The 23553-nt window shown below is 40.7% G+C and overlaps 1 protein-coding gene across 1 annotated transcript in view; it reads right to left on the minus strand.

Moving 5' to 3' along the window:
* The window catches only part of ABCA4 (ATP binding cassette subfamily A member 4), an 81271-nt gene that overhangs the window by 54134 nt on the left and 3584 nt on the right, over window positions 1-23553 (minus strand). Inside the window, exons 2-12 of the mRNA XM_054384345.1 lie at window positions 21712-21805; window positions 20104-20245; window positions 18109-18248; window positions 15381-15508; window positions 11238-11435; window positions 8651-8740; window positions 8032-8272; window positions 6383-6522; window positions 5206-5322; window positions 4307-4504; window positions 276-481 (exon numbers count right to left, since the gene is read on the minus strand). Of these exons, the coding sequence (XP_054240320.1) occupies window positions 276-481; window positions 4307-4504; window positions 5206-5322; window positions 6383-6522; window positions 8032-8272; window positions 8651-8740; window positions 11238-11435; window positions 15381-15508; window positions 18109-18248; window positions 20104-20245; window positions 21712-21805 (1694 nt within the window). The remainder of the gene's footprint in view (window positions 1-275; window positions 482-4306; window positions 4505-5205; window positions 5323-6382; window positions 6523-8031; window positions 8273-8650; window positions 8741-11237; window positions 11436-15380; window positions 15509-18108; window positions 18249-20103; window positions 20246-21711; window positions 21806-23553) is intronic.

The following is a 23553-nucleotide window of genomic DNA, read 5'->3' on the forward strand; positions in this document are numbered from 1 at the left end:
CTAAGAACTTCAGCAGATTACCAAATGGATTCTGAGCACAGCCATTCCCTTTGCCAATGTATCCACGCACCTACCCACTGTTTGGCCTGTCAGCAGGAATGATACTACTTGCATCAGTATCTGATAACTGGAGATGGATTCTGAACTACATTCCATATTAACTACTGGTGAATGAAGCTGAGTATCATGCATGTATGCAATACAGGTTCTAATACCCTTATGTCTCTCATATTCATATTATGACAGGCCAGAACTGAGGAGGAACCATCACTTACCTGTCTTTGATTTTGTTTGTTTTCTCCACTGCATCTATGTCCATCCGGATCTTGTATTTCACATGTGATGGAAGACTGCTGGTTGTAGGCTCTATGTCTGGAAAAACCACACCAGCCCAAAATTTGTTTTCCTCCAGCAGATGAAGGGCTTGATGAGTCAGTTGAGCTTCATCAAGATACCCTTCAAATTTATTCAAGTTCAAGCACTACAAATAATCATAAAGAGAAAAATTCCATGGGGATAAATTAGTAAGAGGTACACATAAGGGCAAACATCACTGGTTGAAAACACAAAAAGGAAGTAGCTTCATCTGAAACAGTTGCTATTTTCAGCTTGAAGAGCTTATGCTGAAATTAGCAAAAAATTTATTCTCTTATCCTTCCTGAAAGCTTCCTCATCTTAGACTAATTGTTATGACAAATTGAAAACACACAGCAGTATCAAGACAAGCTCAGAAATATAATTTTCTCTGAAAAGAACTGTAAACAGATTTAGCATTGCTGTGGTCAGTGTGAGTGAATGGAATAATTCTGACAGCACCTTATTCCTGATATTTAAGGATGGTCTCCTCCAAGCTCAAGAAATGTCCATCCGGACAAGGGAGAAATCAAGCAAGTGCAGCCACTAAATTAAGTGCTGTTGTTTCTGTTTCAGTATGACAGGGCAAACTCAGCACTACAGCCTGTGGTGTCATGTTTACTGACTAGAACAGCAAACATTTTTTTAAATACGTTTAAGCCACTGTAATCATCCAGCCATGGAAACATGAACTTTGCCACTTCAGTTACACTTGGCAGGTTCCCTCAAAAAGGCAAGGATCTTCATAGGATAGGTTAAAGGTGCAGTAAAGATGAGGTCCCAGGATCAGAAACTGTCTCCGTAGCGTACATCCAGGAGATGAAATCAACTCGGCAATAAAATAAATCTGGCCATGAAAGCTTACCCTTTGCAACAAGCTTAGTCTCTTGTCCTTATTGTGAAATACGTAATTATCACTCTATATAAAGACCAGTTCACCAAAACCTACCTCCTTTATGTCCCCCCCATTTAACTCCTTCCTAATGGGCATTGTAAGACAAAACATTGTGAACACTACAAACTCTATAATTACACATTCAGAAAATTACACATTCACGGTTGTATATTTAGCTTCCATTCTTTAGAACTGGCAGAAGCATTTAACATTCTGATGCACTGGGAAGATACTGACTGAATTACCTTGCGTCATAAATTTCCTGGAGGCTAACTTGTTTTGATCTTACCTTCTTAATCATCTCTTGCAGGTCAATAACCAAAATTCACTCCACTTCAAAGTGCTCAAACAGGCAATTTGTTATTTAATCGGCAGACATCTTACAGACTCCTTTATTTGAGGTTTCTCTGTGCTAAATCACACTATTTCCTTTAAAATTCGAAGTATTATTTTATAGCTTCATTCTTCCTGACATTTTGCTAATGGTCATTCTCCTAGTTTGCTTGACAATGGTAAACTCCATGGATTTTTATGCCAGAAAGCATAATAAGACAGAAAAAAGAATTTTGGTTTGTATGCCAGAAAAGAAATAAAATTAGACTGATGGCTCAGGTTGTAGTAACTTTTTTTCGGGATATTTTATCCTACACAGCTAGCTGATTTCTTGCCAAAGTGTCAGAGTTTCCACAACAAAGTCCTGCTATGGAACTGTATTTCTGCAGGGTCTGAAGGTCTATTTCTCTTTTGTTGCTATGTGGAATTATTTTCAGGGTATTTGTGGCACCTGCAGAAGACCTCTTGTAGCTCTCCAGGGGAATCTGTGGGAATGGCATTGGCAAAGTATTGACAGATAACTGATCTTATCTAGATTTTCACTGCAGAGTAGACTGTGTGTGGACCAAGCTGAGAAGCAGTGTAGGCTCTTATCTGGGGGGTCTAATCAATGGAACAGGAAACACACATAGATCTTATGTGTCAATAGGATGAAACAACAGCTTGTGCAAGAACATAGGCTAGGACACCAGCATGGGAATAATTCACACAATCAGAAAGCAGAAAGAGACTTTCTATTGTAATCTACTAGCCAAAAGCTAGAATTTTTCTATTAACATCATAAACTGCACTTGAAACAAAGGCTGCATGCTCTACCTTGGCTTTATTCAGTGAAATGCAGCACAGCTTGTGCCTTCCTGAACTCCACAACAGAGAAAATAATTCATAAACTTGGGAAAAATTATTTCAGATCTTCTTCAAGATAGAACAATTTTAAATGGTCCAGTGAAGATGGGAAAATAAAAACTAAAATACTGAAGGCAGGTTTGGAAGACAAAACTAGAAAACAGTAATCAGAAAGATGTCAGTAGGCAGCTTTCACAAAAGAGTTGAACTGTTCTGTGGCCTAAGGTGACAAAGAGAAGGCCAGGAAATTCTTGAGGTAGTGAGGATAAGCATCCACTGCTTAATTTGTAGAATTTTTACCTGCAGCAGCCTCCAAAGATCGTTCCTGGCAGCACACCTCTCCTTATTGCATAAGGTAAGGATTAGGGTGTCCCTGAAAGGTAGCTCTTTGTACCCATTGTGCTTGAGGCTGTGTGAAAACATTCTAAAATGCTAACAAAATGTAAACAGCAGACTTAAAATGAGATCGTTACAAAGAACACTTCAGGACAAAAAGAACTATTACCAGGTACAGTAATTGCCCTGACACAGTGATTGTTCCAGCACTGGCCTGCTGCAGTTTGAGTGAGAAATCACTCTGCTAAATGCACGATGCAAAAATATCATCAGAAGAATCAGTAGAGCTTTGTGCAAACACTTTATTGTTTCCTCTCAGATAAACTCACAGTTTCTGCCTTCTTGCAGAGGATGATTAGTCACTTAGACTGAACTGAATTGAAATGAGGAGAAATAAATGTTCTGTTGCCTACAACAAAGCTATTTGCTTTTCGTTCGGATATGTTTGTGAGACACAACTGATCTCTATAAAGACCTTGACTCTCACATGACAGGTGCTGTGTTAATATTAGTGCCAACAACAACAGGTTTTTAACCTCTCAGAGTTAATCTGCAACACTGCAGGGTCCTGGGCACATAAGTTTACAAAGAAGACTTGGCATTTCTTTGATCTAATTTAGCAATCCCCTCCACCTCAGACCCAGTTACAAACAACCCTTTACCTGCAGTCAGAAATACACAGGATTAAAAACCTGAAACCTCCTGGTGTGTGAAGAAATGGATGCAGCAACTGGCCTAGCCCTCAAAAACAAACAAAACAAAAAAACCCAAACCAAACAAACCTTTTTTGCACTGGATTCAGACTGAGCCTGATTAATTCATCAGTAAATTTGATTGCCCATATGAAAGTAAGCCCTTTTTCAAAGTATCTTCCAAACTATTTTCACAATGATGTCTTGATATTTTAATCTATATTTTAAGTATTTATCTACACAGTAAAACTTCACCTTATTTTCTACATCGTGTCTCTCAAAAAGCCTCAGAGAGCCCCACTTAAAACACAACACCCTAGAGAAGAGGGGTACACATTCCAGGAAGGAAACGCAGGCATCTTGTCAGAAGGGGCTACAGAACAAGCAAAAACTCCCCACATTGGGTTCAATGACATTTTGATCAGGTGTTTAAAAACCTGAAGGAGGACTTACCAATGAATTATTAGCTTCTCTGGCCCTGGTCTTGCTGAAATTAGTGGCCTGCCAGTAATTAGTACTTAATAAAAAAATCTCAATGTGCTTTTTTTGTCACTTTCTACCTCTTGGCATCAAAGTGTGTTCAGACATTCAACCAACATTTTGAATATAGTATTTGGAGATCATAAAATTGAAGGGTCTATTTTTTTTTTTCCTACAATAATGAGCACCCATGTTCTCACAATACTGCATTATTTTAAAACGTGCTTTTAAGGTTGAGATTAAAATTGAAACAAATGAAGAAGTCTTCTGATTTTAACCTTACTGTCTGTTGCCACAGACCCAGGTACTTCCTAACCCGCTTCAAGATTTTCTCTACAAGTATTCCCAGCAGTAGGAGGGCTGACCTTACCTCTAGGTACTGACTGAGCAAACGCAGAGATTGGTCTGCAGCTCTGAAGATATTCCGCCAGTCGAAGTCTGCCATTCCCTTCTCACGGCTTCCCGGAGACCCATTGTGGAGAAAGTTGATTATGTGTTCAGCAGTTAAGCCTTCAGCACCCAGCTGGCTGTTCAAGAAGTTCCTCACTGTAGGGTGCTTCAGAGAGTCCTAAGGAAACACATCAGGACAGCTTCAATGCAAGGATGCTGTTCACATGCCCTAGGGTATGCTAAGGAATTGATTGTATCAATGGGTAATTACACAGCTGAACCAGAGGTGGGACCTGAAGAGCAGGCTGAAAGAAATTCATCCTTGACTATTTATTGCATTGCTTCCATATAAGCAAGAGAATAAATGTAATAAATGTCTAATCTGTTACAGGATAGTGCAGAAAAACAAACATCTTCTCTAGCATGAACTGCTTTATAAACTTTAACTACAGATACTACTTGCAGCTGGTCAAAGTCAGTTCTAAGGGACATGGAAATAAACAAGTATCTGGGCCCATCAAAACCATAATCCTGCTGCCTTCTTTGCCTATACAGAGCCCAATAATATAAAATTGTCTGTTCTTGAAAGACGTTTTGTAGAGACAGGAAAGCTGTGATTGCTGCCTTTATTAAGAACTCATTAGTCAGATACTAAACAGTGTCCAGATCTGAGGTTTTGTCACAGGGATGATGTAATGCATCTAAGACTGGTGTTCAAACTAAGCCCAGTAACCAGTCCAACAGTCTTAAAGACTGCAAATTCCTTGCTGCAAAGGCCGTGCTTCCAGCCAAACATTTCAAATTAACTCTCTTATTCCTTAGTAAAATAAAGGATGGTGAAAGGCTTCTCTTGCTGAGGATCCCTGCTAAGTTCCATACACGGATCATATTCATTTGCAGGCTGCTTTGGAAGAAGTACCACAGCTGAGGTCCTAATTCTTCCCAAGCTTTGGTCAGCACTCTGAGGCGTTCAAGTTCCTCGAAAGTGGAGTTTGCCTGAGGAATAGAACAGCAGAAAGGAGTGTTAGATAGCTAAGAACTTATGATCCAGCCACTCGGTGACATTATAGCTTACAAATGTAATCATTTTTACCTTCATACTTAATAAACTCTTTAAAATAGTATAAATGTTAATAAACATCAGGAAAAAAAGAATTTATAAAATTGAACCAAAGTCACACAGGATAAATTTCGGTTGTATATGTAATGGAAAAAAAAGGTGCACATCAGCCCCAGTTAATTACAATTCCTTTAAATACTGAGGTTTTAGGTAGAATGATTTTTCCCCCCTGACTATTTCTCTCCCTTAGGAACTCAAAGGAAAGATCATGATGTGGATAAATGAATAAATGTGAGGCAGTTGAAGAAGACATACTCTCACAGTTAAGATATTAGTTAAGATTGGAAACATTGGGCTGCTGTAGATCTTATGTTTTCCTGTGTGAACTACAAGCAGCAGTTCTTCTGTGCTGTACTCAGGCATTGAGAGTAAATGAATTACTGCTTATGAGGTCACCTAGGTCATGTGTGACCTTGATTTAACTGCTCAGATGTGTTTCATCCAAATTCAGGCACTTAGCCTACGACTCCAGGCTCAAACCTATTTCCATAAAATTAAAATTATTTATCCTTTCAACTTGATGCTGACAGTGGTTTGTAATCTTGCAGTGTTAGGTCTCAGTGAGTCTAACTGAACCCCATAGCTGCATCATATAAATATTTACTGGCATTGCGCTGCTGATGTTATTGTATCTGTAACACAGATAAACATCTCTATTGTGTCTAGTGCAAATGTGGAATCCTGCCAACAAGGGACTGCTTGGCCTGGAAAAAAACACAGTGTTGACCAAAATGGGAGAAATCAGTGAAGATCTGTCTCCTTTGCGTTTTTTTAAACAAAAAGTACTTGTTCCTTCTGTGATGACCATCAGAACAAATGGAGTTCTGAAAATAAAATCTGTTTAGGCTGAGGCAGCTGGGTCGTTGCTTTTCCAGAGATGTTTCTAAGGATGCAGGCTTTTAGAGATACACATTTTTGTATTTCAGGACTTCTTACATTTTTAAGGATTTGCTGTACAGCAGGTGAATCAGGAGCAAAGAGAATTTTTCCCATCAGCAGGGGCTTCACAGCACTCCAGGCTATTTTGGTTAAAGGGTTTGATTCCAAGTTCTGGATCAATGCATTACAAAAGGGTGCTAAAGACAGAAAGACAGACAGTCTTTATGTAACTTTACTCAAATCCTGGCACACATAATGTCCTGCAGGGCTTATTACTGGCAATATGGACAGTTTAAAGCATGTTTTAATCTGAGTGGGTTAAGCACATTCAGCAATTCAGGAGTACAACATCTAAATAGATGGAAAAGACTGTAAAGCAGATATCAGAGCTGTAAAGTAAACACCTTGGAAATTGGAAGACTAAATATAAATAAATGTAACCATGTGGAAAGTTGCTGTTATTTATAAAGTATTTCAAATGGAAGGGAACTAGACGGCTCAGATCTCACTGAACAATTTTGAGCTGATTGCTTTTCTCCTAATGACTGACTTCCGTTGTATTGTAGTTTGAGTTATGAAGCTATTTTTCCACCTACAGTGGTTAATTCTCACACAGTATAAAGTAGCCGACTGGAAATCCAAGCAGGTTTCAACATGGAACTCCAGAACATTTCACAACTGGATCCTACAATAATTTAGAACTAAACATTTAAATGTAAATACTTCTATCATGCTCTTGCACAATGAAGTAATTAAGTTTACTTGGATAACTTCCAACTATTTTGTTCCTTGGCTGAAAAAATGAAGCACTGGGCCTTTTACAGGTCTTCTAAGAGTTTGGAGAGAAGTAGAGCCAAGCATCAACACCCACAGTGAAAGGTATGCATCTCTCTACAAGTGTGGTGCTCATCTGTACTTTTTAATCATGCAACTATATCTATCATAGCAGGAGAGACACAGAAATGTACTACTGGCTGTAATACAGCTGTTAGTACAAAAAAATACTTGCTAGTGGTCTCAATGTAGAGAAAAATTAGCATATGAATAGAAGGGGACTTAATCAAGAGAGAAAATAATGAAGGGTAGAAAAGATAACATGGGTTCTGATTTGCATTCTCTCTCCTATGACTAGAGCAGGAAGGTAAGTGAAGAAATTAAAGCAATAAAAGCTGGTACACTGAAATACTTTCTATGTGGGACTGAATTATACTCCAGAACATTACTGTACTGTACTTTTGTGCAGGACGAGGACAGTCGCCATGTATCAATTTGAGTATTATTTCAAAAGAGATATTTTGAAATCCCTGTACTCCAGGCCATCAATCAAGTCAGAAGACTTTAAAATAAAGTATCTTGGAGAAAATCAATTCCAGAATGCAGCACTGTGCTTCCCTGAACCTTCTTCAGGAGCATCTATTTCCTCCTGATATCAGGAGCATATAATAGAAGACAGAGGAAGTGTCTCAGTGATGAGGCCAACAAAACTTATGCCTTCATATTGAAAGTAAATGTGCATTTCTGTCAGTTCTCGATCCCTGGTCTTCTCTGCTTCCATCTATGAGCCAAGTATGAAGAAAACTTATTTTACCTATCTAAAACTTTCTGAATCAATTTCTTAAAAATGTTATTTTATAAAAGTAGCAGTGGTACTCTAACATAAGTTTCATCTGTCTAGAGTTGCTCTAAGAGTTGGTAGAAGAACTTACTGGTTGTGTTGTCATAAAGATAACTGGATTGCTTTCTTGTTGAGTCAATTCCCAGGAAAGCTTTGTAGTTATTATCTTCATACCAGTTGAAGGAAAGCACTCTGGATCCACCTCCTTCTGGGTAGCCACAGAAAAGATCAGACAGGGAGCTCACCAAATGGCCCAAGGATTCTGGCCTTGCACCTTGTATAAATGGCTGCAGAACCATCAACAGGTCCTGAACACTTGGCTTCCTGGCAAGCTGCAGCAAGACAAGACTGTTAATTGCAACCCTCAAAGGAGGCAAGTGTCTGGTGAGGTGTCAGTTGTAGCTAGACTGGTAAAGCATGGAGGCAGTCAGAACCTCATCTTTTATCTCTGTCTGGGTCATAGGCACCATTTGCAGTTCTTGTTCTCTCATGTCTTTCCTGGAGAAAAGAATATGCTTCACAACTGCTGAGGCTTACATTTACATTTACTTTGTAATGAGAGAATAATGAATAGATAAGGAATAAACTCTTCCCAGACAAGTCTGCTTTCTTTCTCATACAGCAGGTAACTGAACTACAAAAAGAACTAAGCAAAAAGAGGACTCTGTGCCACCCAGAAAAGTGATGTTATCTGTTATTAGACCACTTACTTTTTGCACTGCTTGGGTGACATTAGACAGCACCCTGCCCCAGGCTCTCAGGTCAGCACCTGGTGAGTTCCTGTCCAACACAGTGGGAAGCTGTGCATAGATCAGAAATACAGATGAGTGTTTTATAGCTTCTATGTGAAAACAGCTGTTACAGTGAGGGAAGAAAATCCAGATGGCTTGTCTTGTGGGGCCACAAATCCAGTACCCATGTACAGGCTCACATAGCAGCTTGTGTAAGTGTTCTTCCTAATATGAGGCACCAGTCACAGGCCACTGAAAATACAGTTTGTGATTCATTCTGCTGATCTAAGCCCACCATGCCTAAAGATGAAAAAAAATGAAGGAAGAATGCAGGGATGGGATTTCTGAGAACCAGCTTCTCACAGAGGCTGTTCTTCCAGCGAGATGTAACAGACTCTTAGTAACTTCTGAATTGAGCAAAAGTTGTGGTACAGAAGCGCCCCTTTTGCCATGAAAGCAAGTAACGGGTAGTATATTACACTGGAACGATTCTCTGATGTTGGAGACAGCTTGATTTTAGCTGCCTGTCAGATCTGACAAAGCATTACTTCTCCAGGCTCCTGTGGACTGGGCAAGTGGCCCTTCCAGCAGAAGTTAACACTTCCGCTGCCACTGACCTCTCATACAGGTGACACCATGGTGTGCTCTCACATACCATTTTGCTTACATCACTGCAGTCTTCTTTTTCAGCTATCTAAAAATCACACTCATGCTCAGAGTTAGTGCTCTTGACGCTTTCTCAGGCATCTATTTCTTCTTATTACAACAAAATATAAAGCTGGACTTGTAGTTAGCTAGACTGTAATATTTATGAGATAAGCCTCTAAAAAACACTTCCTCATGTGGCATCATGAAAAAAACAAATCCTCTTCTCCACAACTGGCTGCACACTGCAACCCATTGGGAATCAGGCTATGGATACCTTTCCAATAGTCAGGGGAAGTCTTGGTAGACAGCTCTTGTAGTAACAGACCACAACATAAGCTTGCATCTGAACACTCAGTCTTTTGTAACTCCATAACTCCAGATTTTTGTTTCAGGTTTTTGTTTCTACTTCCCATGTAAGTTTATTTTTGTTTAAACATAGAAAGCTGCTTCATCAGACCTCATCTTTCTCTTTGGTATGACAGCAATACCATGATATGTTAGCAGCTTACTTTTGAAGTGTGGCACTACAGCTGTGCATATTCACACAAAGTCCTTAAATTCTGAAAACTTATCTTAGAAGTACTGTGGCATTAATTCCTTTCTACTTCTAGCAAGCACTAAATATATGAAAATATCTGAGTTTATTTTCAGAAATGGAAAAGAGCAGCTTTTAAAAGCTGACCTCAGATTCTTATCAGGCAAAAATCACACAGGCACAATGAATGACTGCTAAAATCATCAAACAGTAATTTGGCCAGGGGGTCAATTAAAGCATCTGGCATCCTCTGTTCCTAGTTTTGAGCAACTCAAAGCTGAATAAAATCCATGTTAAATTAATCACAACAGTACACTGCTGTGGCAGAAAAGTCAGATTGATAACTTCTATGGCATTACAGCAGCTGCTGATGTATCTTGTCTGCTGTGCATGGCAAACTGACAACACAATGGTTTCATGATATTTACTCAAAAAGGTGGAAACAGGCAAATGAAATTTATTGTTGAAAAATGCAGAGTTGTGATCACAGGGGAAACAAACACAAAAGAGATACATGCTCTAAGGTTGCTGTCAGGAGGAAAGAGATCTTTGAGCCTTTATGAATAGTTCTCTGAAAGCACCAGCTAAGTGTATGGAATACAAATGGAGTTTAGAAAAACATTAGGAAAAGAATAGAGAATGAAAGAAAAAACCCCACACCACTATGCCATTATATTTATATATATATATATATATATATATAATTGGTATTATTACTTTTACATGTATAATGAAATAAAAAAATATCTAACATGCCATAATCTTTTCATACTGAATACAGCTGTGGTTAATTTATGGCAAGAAGGCCACAGCAAAAACAGGAACAGCACAAAGAAGGACAATGAAAATTAACAGAAGTAAGGAAAAGCTTCCATAGAAAGAGTATTGAAAGCCAGTACAATGTGGTTGGTTGGCTTAAGAGGCTCATAGGGATATCCTGCCTCAAGCTGCACTGTGGCTTTGACTTCAGCACAAGTCAATCATGCTGAACGTAGCAAAGACAGGATAGGTTGTATGGAGTATTTTCAGAATTCTTAGCAAGGCCCCTGTAGATCTTGCCACACAATGTTTTGCTACACAGCCTGGAATGACCAGATAATAGCTCCACCCACAAGTCTGATTTCAAGACTGCATTTGAATCTTTTAGTTCCATTGTACTGTTCATTTCATCTGTTTCATCCCAAAGCATACTCAGAACTGTCTGGTGTCCTGCTGATAGCAGGTTAACCATCACGCATCCATAACCTCACATTTGCAGGTTTAAATAAACAGATACCACCTGGAACATCAGTGATGTATTACAAAGAAAACTCCTGAAGGGCAGTGAAATATCAGACAAAGAAACTGACAACAATAAGGCAGAAAGATTGTGTTAATACCTACCAGCTGAAATAGCTTAAAGAAATCAACATTTGCATACAAGGCATCTTCTACTCTCTGTAGGCTTTCCTGGGACAAGGCACACATGGCCTTGTTCACAGAAGGGAGACTTCGTCTGCTGCTGAAGATAATGAAACGGTCCAGGAGCATCTGACTGCAAGCAATATCCTTCAGAGTCAAGTTAGGGACACCATAGGCAAACTGTAACCAGAACAAATATTTCAGTTACTGTTATGGTACCTTCATACTGCTCAGGGAAAATCAAAGATTTATCACAAGTAGACACTTCAACTTTGAACCACTTTCAGTTAAGGTTATCCTAGATCAGCTTGCCTCCTGTCACAGAATCACAGAAACATTCAGGTTGGAAAAGACTCTCAGGATCACCAAGCCCAACCCAGAACCTTACTCTACACAAGGGTCACCCCTAAACTATATCCCCAAGCACCACATCCAAACAACCTTTAAACAGACACAGGATTGGTGACCCCATGACCTCCCTGGGCAGGACATTCCGGTGCCTGACCACTCTTGCTAGGAAAAAATTCTTCCTACTCTCCAGTCTAAACCTGCCCTGCTGCAGCTTAAGGCTGTTCCTTCTTGTTCTGTCACTAATTACCTGGGAGAAGAGACCAGCACCAACCTCTCCTCAACCTCCTTTCAGGTAGCTGTAAGAGAGCCAGGAGGTCTCCCCTCAGCCTTCTCTCCTTCAAACTAACCATCCCCAGCTCCTTCAGTTGCTCTTCACAAGATTCATTCTCCTGACCCTTTACAGCTTCCTTGCCCTCCTCTGCACTGGCTCCAGCACCTCCACATCTCTCTTGTATTGAGGTGCTCAAAACTGGACACAACACTCAAGATGTGGCTTCACCAATGCCAAGTGCAAGTCACAGTTTTTCCTCTTTCCATTAGTGATTCTTCCTTTCATTACAAAAGTTCTTTGTCATCTAAGCATACCTAATGCCATGCCACCCATCTCTGTGTTTAAGGAGGGATAGCTACAGCTTGCTGGAAGGTATTTCCTCAGGACCAACCAATTGTGCCACATCACTCTACCTTTCATATTTATTTTTACTGTCAGTTACTCCAAAAAAAAAAAGTCCAGTCTTGCTGATAACCAAGCTTGATTTCCCTCAGTGTTCAGGTGCACATTTATTTCCTAAGCAAATCAACAAGGCCATCTAAAAGATTCTGAACCTTATAAAAATTTTGTATCTGCAAATCTCTATTGTTGGCATCTGAAACCAATTTGGTAGTAAAGAGAAATATTTAAGAAACACAAAGAAAGAGAAAAAAACTTAATTCAGTCGCTTTGGAGAATGGATTCAAGCCTGAGGAGTTACTCATTAGGTGCTTCAGGTGTCAGAAGCTGCAAGTGTGGCTGTGGAAAGTCAGCAACCAGAACAGGAAAGGCAGAGGAAGAAAGGCCTAGGACAACACTGTATTTTATCTACCGTGAGTACCCTGATTTTCAGTTGGCAAAAAGAGTACATGAATTACACACAGATTGTGTATTGGAATTGCAGATAAATTTCTAGAAGAAGTATCTGAGAGAACTGTCATCAAGTAGAGCTGTACCCATATAAAGGCTTTTTAACACACATTGGGCACTCTGTAGAAAGGCAGAATGTAAAAGAAATGCAACTGACACATACAGCCTAGCTTGCAAAAAACCTGCAAAACCAAACACCCCACCCTCCCTCTGACTGGAGCATCTGAACTGGATTTAACACCCCTTATGTCAATGAAAGAACCTGCTTATTCATATAGACACTTTTAACTATATATGCCTGACTTGATATGTTCTTCATTATACAGTGTGAACTGTATTGAAACTGAGCTGCCCGAGGCAGCTGAGAATCTTGTTTTGACTTGCAAAATGAGGAAACTGTGACATTAACATCATTAAGAAGGATTAAACGCATGGAAAACAAACAAACCAACACCACAACAACCCAAAATTCAAAAGCAGAAGCAGCAGAAGTTATTTACAAACTGTAATTGCATTTCAAGTATGTTCGTGACCAGATGGGATTTGAAAAACATCAAACCTCCACCCTTCCAATTTTTCCAGCAGGGTGGGCTGTTGCCAGTCTTTCTTGAACTTACTGGTTTTAAACATCAGCCTCTTATCCTTATCTTAGAAGGACTCAAAAAACAAAACAAAACAAAGCAAAACAAAACTAAAACAAACCAGGCCCTCAGAGGAAAACTTGAATCCTTTTTTTTTTATAATCAGTGTGCCACTATTTGGCCAAAGCGGCAAATTATTTTTTCAGCTAGTTGGCTGTTTGATCAGGTTGAGCTTTCAGCACTCTGTGTCATTTCCTGCTCTCCCAGGCAGCTCAGACCTAGGTCTGCATCCAGCTATTGGCAACAGGTCAGGCTCTTGTAAACAAGCAGCTTTCAGGTTGATCAGCTCGCTGCCATCAGAGCCAGGAGGAGAGGATGTAGTGTACAGTGATATGCCAGCAAACACAGGGTAAGAGCAACATGAAGTGCTAAAGACAAACTGTCATGGTTGAGGCAGATCTAGGTTCTAGTCATGGCTCTGCAACTTCTACCTCAACCACCACAAGTTCAGCCCAAGTAACTTGCTTATCAAGAAAGTCTATAGGAATTAAGTGCTTTGTCTCCCATAGGAGATCAGATGTTCACTTCCTATTGAAAAGAACTATCTTGTGGTATTTTGAAAATTATCAGAGTGGTTTTTCTGCATCAGTTGCTCTTGGAGCAGCTTCACTTTCTTTCCTTGTAGGTGTAAATCAGCCTTTGTGATATGATCTTGTATACCTGTGATTATTCCTAACAAGAAAACTCAACACCAGGTCTCCTCCAGCTTCATATCTGATGTTCATATTTCTTTAATACGCAGTATAAAGCAAACTACATCTCCTAGATCAGCACAGAAAATACAGCAGAAAGATATCATATTCCAGCAAGCTTAAATCATACTTTTGGTGAGAGTGTTGAAAATTTCAGTCCTGCTTACACTGGCAGGTAGAGTTTTTAACAACAGATGAATAAATGTTACTGAGAAGCTAACAGAGACTAACACAGCAGCACACAGTTCTGGCACAGCAGACCCCTGGTGAAGAAGAGGTTAGGGATGAAAAGGGAGAGAAAAGGCCAGTGGGACATCTGCGCATGTTATTCTTAAGAGCAGCAAGGAAGGAAATTTTCACCATCTCAGCTGATAGGGAGATGTGAAAATAAGTAGGATGTATCAGCTTTTACCGGCTTCAGTATGATCTTGTGATATTGCTTCAAGACAAAATGAGGAGAAAGGGAGGTTTCCCTGGGCACAGACAAGAGTACAGCAGGTAAGAAATCTGGCCACTACATCAGCTGGAGCCTGAGGTGGATGGAAGGAACCGCAGGCAAGTTCATTAATGCCTTCCCTGTTTCTGGCCACACACAGCTCCAGCATTTGTGTTTTATGTGGCAGTGAAAAAGAGCAATTCTGTATTTCAGCCTCAGTTACCCACTTGCTTTCACCCACAAACTAATGCAGTGCAGAAATTGTTCCAGAGTTCTGATTCAGCAACATCCATTCATTAATACAGCATTCCTCACAGAGCTCCCAGGCACTAGTAGTTGCAAAGAGGCTGGACTTGGTCAAATGCTGTCCCCTACCTAGCTGCTTCAGGAAGGATTTGACCTGCAGTTTCAGATCTGTTATTCAATCAGAATCTAAGAAAGTTTGTCTTCTTCTCCACTCCCACCTGTTCATGTGAGGCAATGCCATAAAGTCAGCATATTATTCTGCCAACACTGGAGAATTTAAACATCAATTTAAGAACCTCAAATAGTTCTTTGCTGCTGTTCCTCAGGACTGCTGTCTCCAAAGGATGCACAGCTACCTTATACTCATGATCCAAACATTTATAATCATGAGGATGAATGCATTGCTTGGCAGCAACAGGTTTTTATGCTTGTTATTTGGTGGCAACAATAGCATCTGAACAAATATCTGCATTTCATGCATATTCAAAATGATGTTTAAAAACACAACAAATATTTTTTTGATACTCACAAAAAGAAGTTGTACAAACAACCTTCCAAGCAGCAGGTATTCTGGGCACAAGGTCCTCACTGAGGCTGCTTCACATATGCAACTCAAAGATAGCACTGGTCTTCACCCACCTGTTCAGGACGCACTTGAGCATTAATAAGCTGGAAAACAACAACATCTGGGAGGCCAACATCTTCCAGCAAGAAGGAAGTAAGGGTCTCCCCATCTTTCAAAATGTCTAGAATTCGTATTCCTCTTCCTGGATGAAGAAAGGAGTGCAGAGATCAGTGAGACATCAAACAAAGGAAGTTAAAAGCTAACTCATATCCTGGCTTAAACCCACTAAATGTCTGTGCTTTGGCTCATACAGTCACTAATGAGGTCCAATAATTTTAATGCTTTGTTGGTGAACGATCATCAGAAAATGTTGAGTTTTCTGACTCTGCCTATCTGATCTCTCTAAGGTGTGCCAGACAGAACACCAGCAATAGAAGTACTGAAAACATCACTGACAGCCTTTGTTCTGAGAGTATGCTTGATTTTAAATGTCCAGATTCAAGTGTGCTACTGTTAGCATCTTTTCTTCTGGGCCTTGTGTAAATAATTTTAACCAATCCTTTATATTTACACTCATTTATCACTTGCTGCTGATTAATCTTAGCCAAATCACCTTATTCTGTAATGTTACAAAAATGTCTTCTTGAAAATCTTTCATTAAAAAAAAAAATCCTTGGAGAAACATAAATTGTTTGTAGTTTAATAGTTGTACGAAACAAGATTACCAACTACTAAACTAAAAACTGGCAAATCTTCAGGCAAACCAATGAGAGTACCCACTGTTAAATAAACATGAGAGGCCATCAAATTTCCCTAATCCCATCTATAACAAAAATTCAAAATACTGCTGCTCTTTAAGTCAAACAGTGCCAATCTTTTTAACTTGTCTCTGTCACAGATCAGTATCACTGTGAATTCAGCTCAGAAAGTGAATGTTGCTCATGTCCACTGAATACTACAGCCTTTATTAAGGCAGGCTTACATAGCATCAACAGACTTTGCTACAGAATGTTTGAAAAGCACTAGTTCTTCAGTCAGGCAACTGAAACTGATAGGAGCACCATGCATCACACTGACATGGAGAATGTAACTTAAGGCATCTCCAAATAAACATGTACAAATTTGCTGCTGAGTGCCTCCATTCTGTGAGTTAAGTAGAGTCTTATCAGGGTTTGACAACTAACTTCCACAATTCCATCTGCAGTAAGCCTATTCAGTTGCTTCTACATATATTTATTCAAGCAGTAAACACTGAAAACAATAGTAGGGGGCCTGTCTCTCGTATTCTCACTGATGCCTTTCCTGGCACTCAGGCACTGCAGAGGAAAAAGCACACTGCAGGAACATGCCTTGTCAAACGTGTCAGTGCAAGGGGGAAATGGGACAAGGAAGAAAGACTCCGGAGTCTTGAGAACTCAGGAGAAAGAACAATTTCTGTTTCTAAGATTTGTTAATTTTTCATTATTCAGCTTTGCAGCTATAACAATATTACGTCAAATCCATTACTTCCAGGCAGTATTAGGAAGATCCGCACAGAATAGCCAACTCTGCAGTACGCTTTTTGTCTATGGAAAAAAGGTAGCAATACACATTTTGTTAGTTGAGCTCCAAAAATGACTTTGTTGCTTTGCTTTCTGAAACATAAGCTTCCAAACCTCTATTTTTTCCAAGTAAAACACATTAACAATCCCCACGGGTTCTGCAAAAGCCTTAGCACTGTATTTCACAGGAGTGGGGAGGAATGTATTCTACTTTACAGCTTCTGAGTAAAGTTGATAGTGGGATGCATAGGCAACTTCCCAAACCAAGGGTATGGCCCCTTAGCAATGCACTGCAAATCTGTGGCATGTTTTGCTTTTCCTCACCTCTAAACAGATGGGGTTTGTTTCTACAGCTGTGTACGAACTGCAGCTCAGATTACATCCAAGTTCTTGTTTGGCTTCTGGGACAATTTGATTCTCTCACTGTTAATTACCAGGAAATAATTCCCTTCTTTCTTCCAGTTAGAAACTTCTGACAAGATTTTGGAGCAGATATATCAGATGGTGTATTCAGATTAAAAATATATGGAGAGTGATTATTTGATTTTTAATAAAAATATTCTTTCTGTCACAAAGGACTTGACAATGGGACAGATCAAGTCTTGAAGCCAGTCCATCTTTGTGCCTTTAGCTGCAGGAGTATCTTTTCAAATTCTGTATGTAAACCCAAATAGTTTTCCCCAGGGTTGTCAGTCAGGTTGTTTTAAGTCAGAACAATGTAATCCTGTTTATAAGCGTACAATGCCTCCTCTCTCTGAACATATCATTGAAACAAGAAAGTGTTTCCTTTGTCACTGTTCCAAACCTACTTTAGCTAATGCTTGAAATGGAGGATCTCGAAGCACTTCTCTGAGGTATGGTCCTTGTGTACATTGAGGTATATTTCTAGCTTGCCATTCCTCCAAAACGTTATCTTCAGTGATGCTTTCTTACTGCTTGTGCCTCTGCTGTAATCATGATTAGTTAAATGTCTTCACCCACATGTTCTGCTTTGGGTGCTGAGGTATCTGTGGTTTGGCCTTTCCAGTTTTGTTTACTGTTCTTTAAGGAACATAGTTGTGGATTGGAGTGGATTGCCTTTCTCCTTTCTCTCAAAAGAAAGATTATTGTTATAACACTGGATGAGGTTTAACTTACTCTAACAGTAAGCAGAGTAACAAACACCTCTAATACCTTAGAATGCTTTCAGTCTGCAGAGTAACTACTAGTCAGCTCTCAAAGGAAAATTCAGCAGTCTAAAGGATATAGACAAAACAATTACCTGCAATTCTTTCAGGGTTAGTTCTCATTGTTTCCATAAACTGAGTCATAATGATCAGTTCTTCCCAGATTCTGCCAAGGTCATGGATTTCAGGAGCTTCCAGTAAGAGCTCCTGGGCATCTTTATATACCCTTGCAAGGCTGAAAGAAGAAACAGTGACCAACAATAATTAAGACTGGTGACTTTTGAGAAACTTTCACATTTAAGAACAAAACAAAACAAAACAAAACAAAACAAAAACCCAAACAAAAACAAAACCAGGTTGACTTTCTCTGCTAGGGATGAGGTAAAAAACAATTCTTTTGTCTTCAGTCTTGAAACTCAAAGTTCAGTTTTGTGGTAACAACAGAGTGTTTCAGGTGGTGTCAAATTAATTTGGTTTTGGAAGTCTACAGAAGGTTTAAGGAGGCTGCTTGCTGGCGTTGCAGAAGATTGGCCTCTTGGTGGGGAGATGGAATCTTCCTCAGACAGTGTTCACCTCAAGGCTGCAGTGCAAATCTGCTCTGATTTTGGCCCAGGCACAGATGCAGCAGCTGGAGGGGACACTCTGGGCACACACTCAGACAGGAAAGTGATATGGAATCGCTCAGGCAGAATTCTCCTCCCTCTCCCTGCTCAGTTCCCTCCAACGCAATGGTGACATTTAGATCCCTTCAAAACATTTCTTCTAGGAGAGGCAGGAAAACAGGAGCAAGGCAACTGCTCACCTGCTGGTCATGGGTTAGTACATGCAGTACAAGCAGCGATTCAAGCAGGCCCTATGTTCATAAAGTATAAAACATTCTTATCCCCAGCAGGGAAGGCTGTTACATTTCTTGAAGGGTGTGATGCTTTTCCATACATGGAATGGTATCTTTCAGTCCTCACAACTTATTTTAGATTACAGGAAAGAACAAACAGGAAGGGCCAATTTTTTTCAGAAAACACAATGTATTTGCTTCCTCTGCAATGCACTGAAATTACTCTGACTCACAAAGGGGCAGTTTGCTTTGTAATAAGCAACCTCAATAGGGCAGAATGTATAGAATACAGAACACCCTGGCTTCATGGTGTGGTTAACTCTACCCCACAAAGAAGGGGCAGATTGACTATGTTAATCCTCTTCGCTAGGAAGAAAATGTCAGATTCTAATGCCAAGCTAGGGACACTCATGTTACTGGAGCTCGTGACTTGTCATCATTGGATGCTCCAAGGTGGACTGCTTGCCAAGGCAAAATTGAAACACTTTTTATTTTTATAGCTCTTCTGACACTTTTTACTCTAAGGGTCTGTGTCTCCTATTCTGTCACTCACAACTCAGCTGTAAGCAATAAAACACTAAAGCACTCCCACAGCTTTTTTTCACTAGCACTCCATCAATCTTCTGTCCTCCTATTTTGTTACTAAGCTAATGTCTCTAGGGTACTGTGCTGATGGAAGTTTCACAAGTATATAGACAAAATAGGTGCTACATAAGGGGCAGTGCTGCTTCTTCATCAGGACTTCCATTCACCAGGGACAACTCAAGTGATGAGAAAAGAAAGCTTAGGGGTTTCATATTCTTACATCAAAAGGGTTTGTCCTGTGCCATTCACTAAGCAGCAGGCAATGCAAAGGATGGATTTTATTTTGTGAACGTGTGTTGCCTATAGACCTGCACAAGTGAACTCTTTCTTGAAAAGGCCCAAACCTACCATCATGAGCTCTGTTTCAATTTTGCTGACTGTTGTTGGGGTGAAACTGATGTGGTACCACAGGAAATGCTTGTCTTCCGTTATTTGCACCTGGTGTCTTCTTAAATGCTCACCTTTCCCTTTTCTTTTACAACACAGAACAATTCTTTCAAATATCTGAGTGCTCTGAGGATCTTTCTAAGCAGGCTGAGGATACTCCATCCTTTCTCCTTGCATCATTCATGCCCATGAATGCTCAAGAGATGCCAAGAGCAGCCTATTGGCAGTTTTCTAGCAGGGCTATATTATTGAAAGCTAGACTCACTTATATAGCTGTGCTTACATGGAATTGTTGTAGTTGGACACAACACCTGGACCTTCTCCATGGGTTGGGTTGCGGAAACAGGGGTTGTTCATGTTACAGAAGATACCATGTAACCATGGCAGCGTTCCTGCAGATGGCATTGCTTTGTTTGGGAAGTGACCTAGAGTACAGAAATACAAAATATAAATCAAGAAAACATCCATTTGGAAGAGACCTCCAAGCTCATCCAGTCCAACCCTTGAACCAGCACTGCAGGGTCAGCACTAAACCATGTCCCTAAGCACCAGCTCCACAGACTGCTTAAACACCTTCAGCGATGGGGACTCCAGCACTGCCCTGGGCAGACCATTCCCATGGCTGAGAACCCTCTCTGGGAAGAAATATTTCCTAGCATCCAGCCTGAACCTCCCCTGCTGCAGCTTGGAACCACTTCCTCTGCTCCTGTTTCTTGCTACCAAGGAGCAGAGGCTGCCCCCTCCTCATTTCAACCTCCCTTCAGGGAGCTGTAGAGAGCAATGAGGTCTCCCCTCAGCCTCCTCTTCTCCAGCCTAAACACCCCCAGCTTCCTTAGCCCCTCCTCTAGCCCAGGTGCTCCAGGCCCTTCTCCAGCCTCCTTGTCCTTCTCTGGACAGGCTCCAGTCCCTCAATGTCCTTCCTGTATTGAAGGTCCCAAAACTGAACACAGCACTCAAGGTGTGGCCTCCCCAGTGCTGAGCAGAGGGGGATGGTCACCTCCTGTCCCTGCTGCCCACCCAGTTCCTGATCTGTGTCAGGATGCCGTTGGCTTTCTTGGCCACCTGGGCACTGCTGGCTCTGTTGAACTTCATCCAGTCGGCCTTGGCCCATAGTCTAACCTGTCCAGGTCCTGCTGCAAAGCCTCCCTACCCTCTAGCAGATGGACACAGCCACCCAGCTTGGTGTCATCTGCAGACTTACTGAGGCTGCCTCAATCCCCTCACCCAGATCACTGATAAAGATATTCAAGAGGACAGGCCCCAGTACTGAACCCTGGGGGTACCACTAGTGACTGGGCACCAGTCAGACTTAACTTCATTCCCCACCACTCTTTGAGCCCAGCCATCCAGACAGGTTTTCATCTAGTGCAGAGTGCACTTATCCAAGCCTTGTGCCAGGAGTTTCTGAAGGAGAATGATTAAGTGCCATTTATATTGCAACCTGTGTGAATTTAAACAGCTTGATGAGCTGGCTCACTGCAACAGGAATGTAATGGGAGTCATGCGTTTTTCTTTTGTAAGAAAAATGTAACAAATCTAAGCATTATGATTTTTTTTCAATTGAGATAAATACTGACCTAACTTAAAAGAACAAGTAGCAAGGCAGTACTTTCTCAACATCAGAATGACAAAAATGTGCAACTTGATGGAATCCTGAGACTTCATGTAAGTTTGACCACAAAATATCTCACAGGAGAACTAGAGCTTTTTTATTCCCTTCTCACTGCTCATGCTTATAATATACACTGTAATTAACCACACCGCTTGAAGTAAAGGCTGTTCTTTTGCCAGTGCAGAGTAATACTTGGCAAACAGGTCCCAGTATCTCTGTCTGAGATCTTCCAGCCATTACCTACAAGTCAGAGAGTCAAAACATCCGAAATGCTCTTACATTCATGTTGGCGATACAGTGGATTAACTTTCCTCAGCCAGACAAGGGCAAGAAATAATGACAGAGGCCATACAAGCTCCACCAGGAAACGAAGCTGGGGGGGGGGGGAGAAAGATAAGGAAAAAAAAATCCATTAAAACCAAGTTTTACAAATGAACCATCAACAGAGTCAGTGATTGACTGGAGGGCTGAGGCCCTTTTTCACAGCACTACAAAGTGAAGCATGTGCCCATGCTTCCCCCTTGCCTGTTTCACCATTTGGGAAAGACACCCAGAAATACAAAGGATTGCATCAGGGCTCCGTGAATCATCACCGTTAACTCAGTGTCTTCTCTGCCTCTTCCAAATAAATGTTTAAGCATCCTGACTGAAGTAAAAAGAGGCAGAAGATAGTACTAAAATGACAGACAGAACAAATATAATTCTAAATGGTTTTTATACAAAGTGAATGACTCTACCATAAAACAGAAATAAAGGTTTGGTTGCAAGAGAGAAAAAATGTGGGGATGTTTTTATCCACACTTTGGCAATTCTAGGCTCAGCAGCAGGCCAGCAGTGCACTAGGCTTACCTAAAGTTAAAAGACTTAAGTATAAGCTTACACTCTGACCTTTACTTTTGCTTCTGTCAGAATTAATTTTAATGTTATTAATTTTCTAATATAGGTAGAAATACATAAATTAAGATCAAACACCTTATTCAATAACATAGAAATCCCATCTGCCCAAATCTTTCAGTACACTTGGAACAGTCACCAGCTTCCAAGCATGATAGAAAACCAAGGGCACCACTATACCACAGAGCAACATCCTGCCTGCTTTGCAGTCTGTTTCCTCCACTTGTGCTTCAGTTTGTTTTACTGCCTCTGTTTTTTGTTTGTTTTTTTTTTTTTGCAGAGGTTTGAAACTACAACCCTTTGATCCCGTGACACGAGTTTTGGGCTCCAGGGCCAGCTGTGGGATTTTTGTGTCCAGCCATATGGCAGTTCTTTCTTCCTCACTGCAAAACCCAGGACAAGATCTCTGTAGAACTGAGGTCGTAGCACATGCACAGGAAAGCTCTCCTTGCCTCCTTTCCTTTGCGCTCATCTGTCCTAACAGGCACCAACCCTACCACAGCAGAGACAGAGACAAAATGAGTCACCTGTCAATGGTCTAGTTGTTTTGGTGGTGGGTTTTTTGTTTAATTGTAGTTCCTTCTTTGTTTTTCAAACTGAACCACATAAGGAAAAGACACTTCAGAGCATAATTAAGAACAAGCTTTTGAGCTACCCTGGTTTTTTGCACTAAACTAACAGGTTTAGGTGAGTGCAGCTTTTGCTTACAACAAAAAGGCAGAAAGATTTATCCGAGGCAGCCATTTCTTATTTCACACTTTTTCTCCTACAGCTTTTCTTTCTATAACAGAACAACTCCTTCCTGCTGCCTCAGAAGTTACCTGTGCTTGCTATTTTTAAAGCAGCAAAGAGCAAATGGCAGAATGACTGGAGAAGGAAACTTGCACATTGTAGAGCTCTTCTCCTTAGCAGCTGTTACACCCAGCTCAGAATACAGCATTACAGACCCTTCCCAGCATGGGTCCACAGGGTCTCATTAGCACATGTTGCCATCCCTTGCTTGCCCCTTGTTTGGGACAAGCACTACACACCCATAAACTCAAAGGAGTGAGAGTCACAGAATCATGGAAGGTTAGGGGTTGGGAGGGACCTGAAAGATCCTCTAGTCCATCCCTGCTGCCAAGAACAGGATCACCTGGAGTATATCACACAGGAACACATCCAAGTGGGTCTTGAACGTCTCCAGAGAAGGAGACTTCACAACACCCCTGTGCAGCCTGCTCCAGG

This window comes from Indicator indicator, chromosome 10 (genome assembly GCF_027791375.1).
Source record: "Indicator indicator isolate 239-I01 chromosome 10, UM_Iind_1.1, whole genome shotgun sequence".
In the NCBI taxonomy this organism is placed as follows: Eukaryota; Metazoa; Chordata; class Aves; order Piciformes; family Indicatoridae; genus Indicator; species Indicator indicator.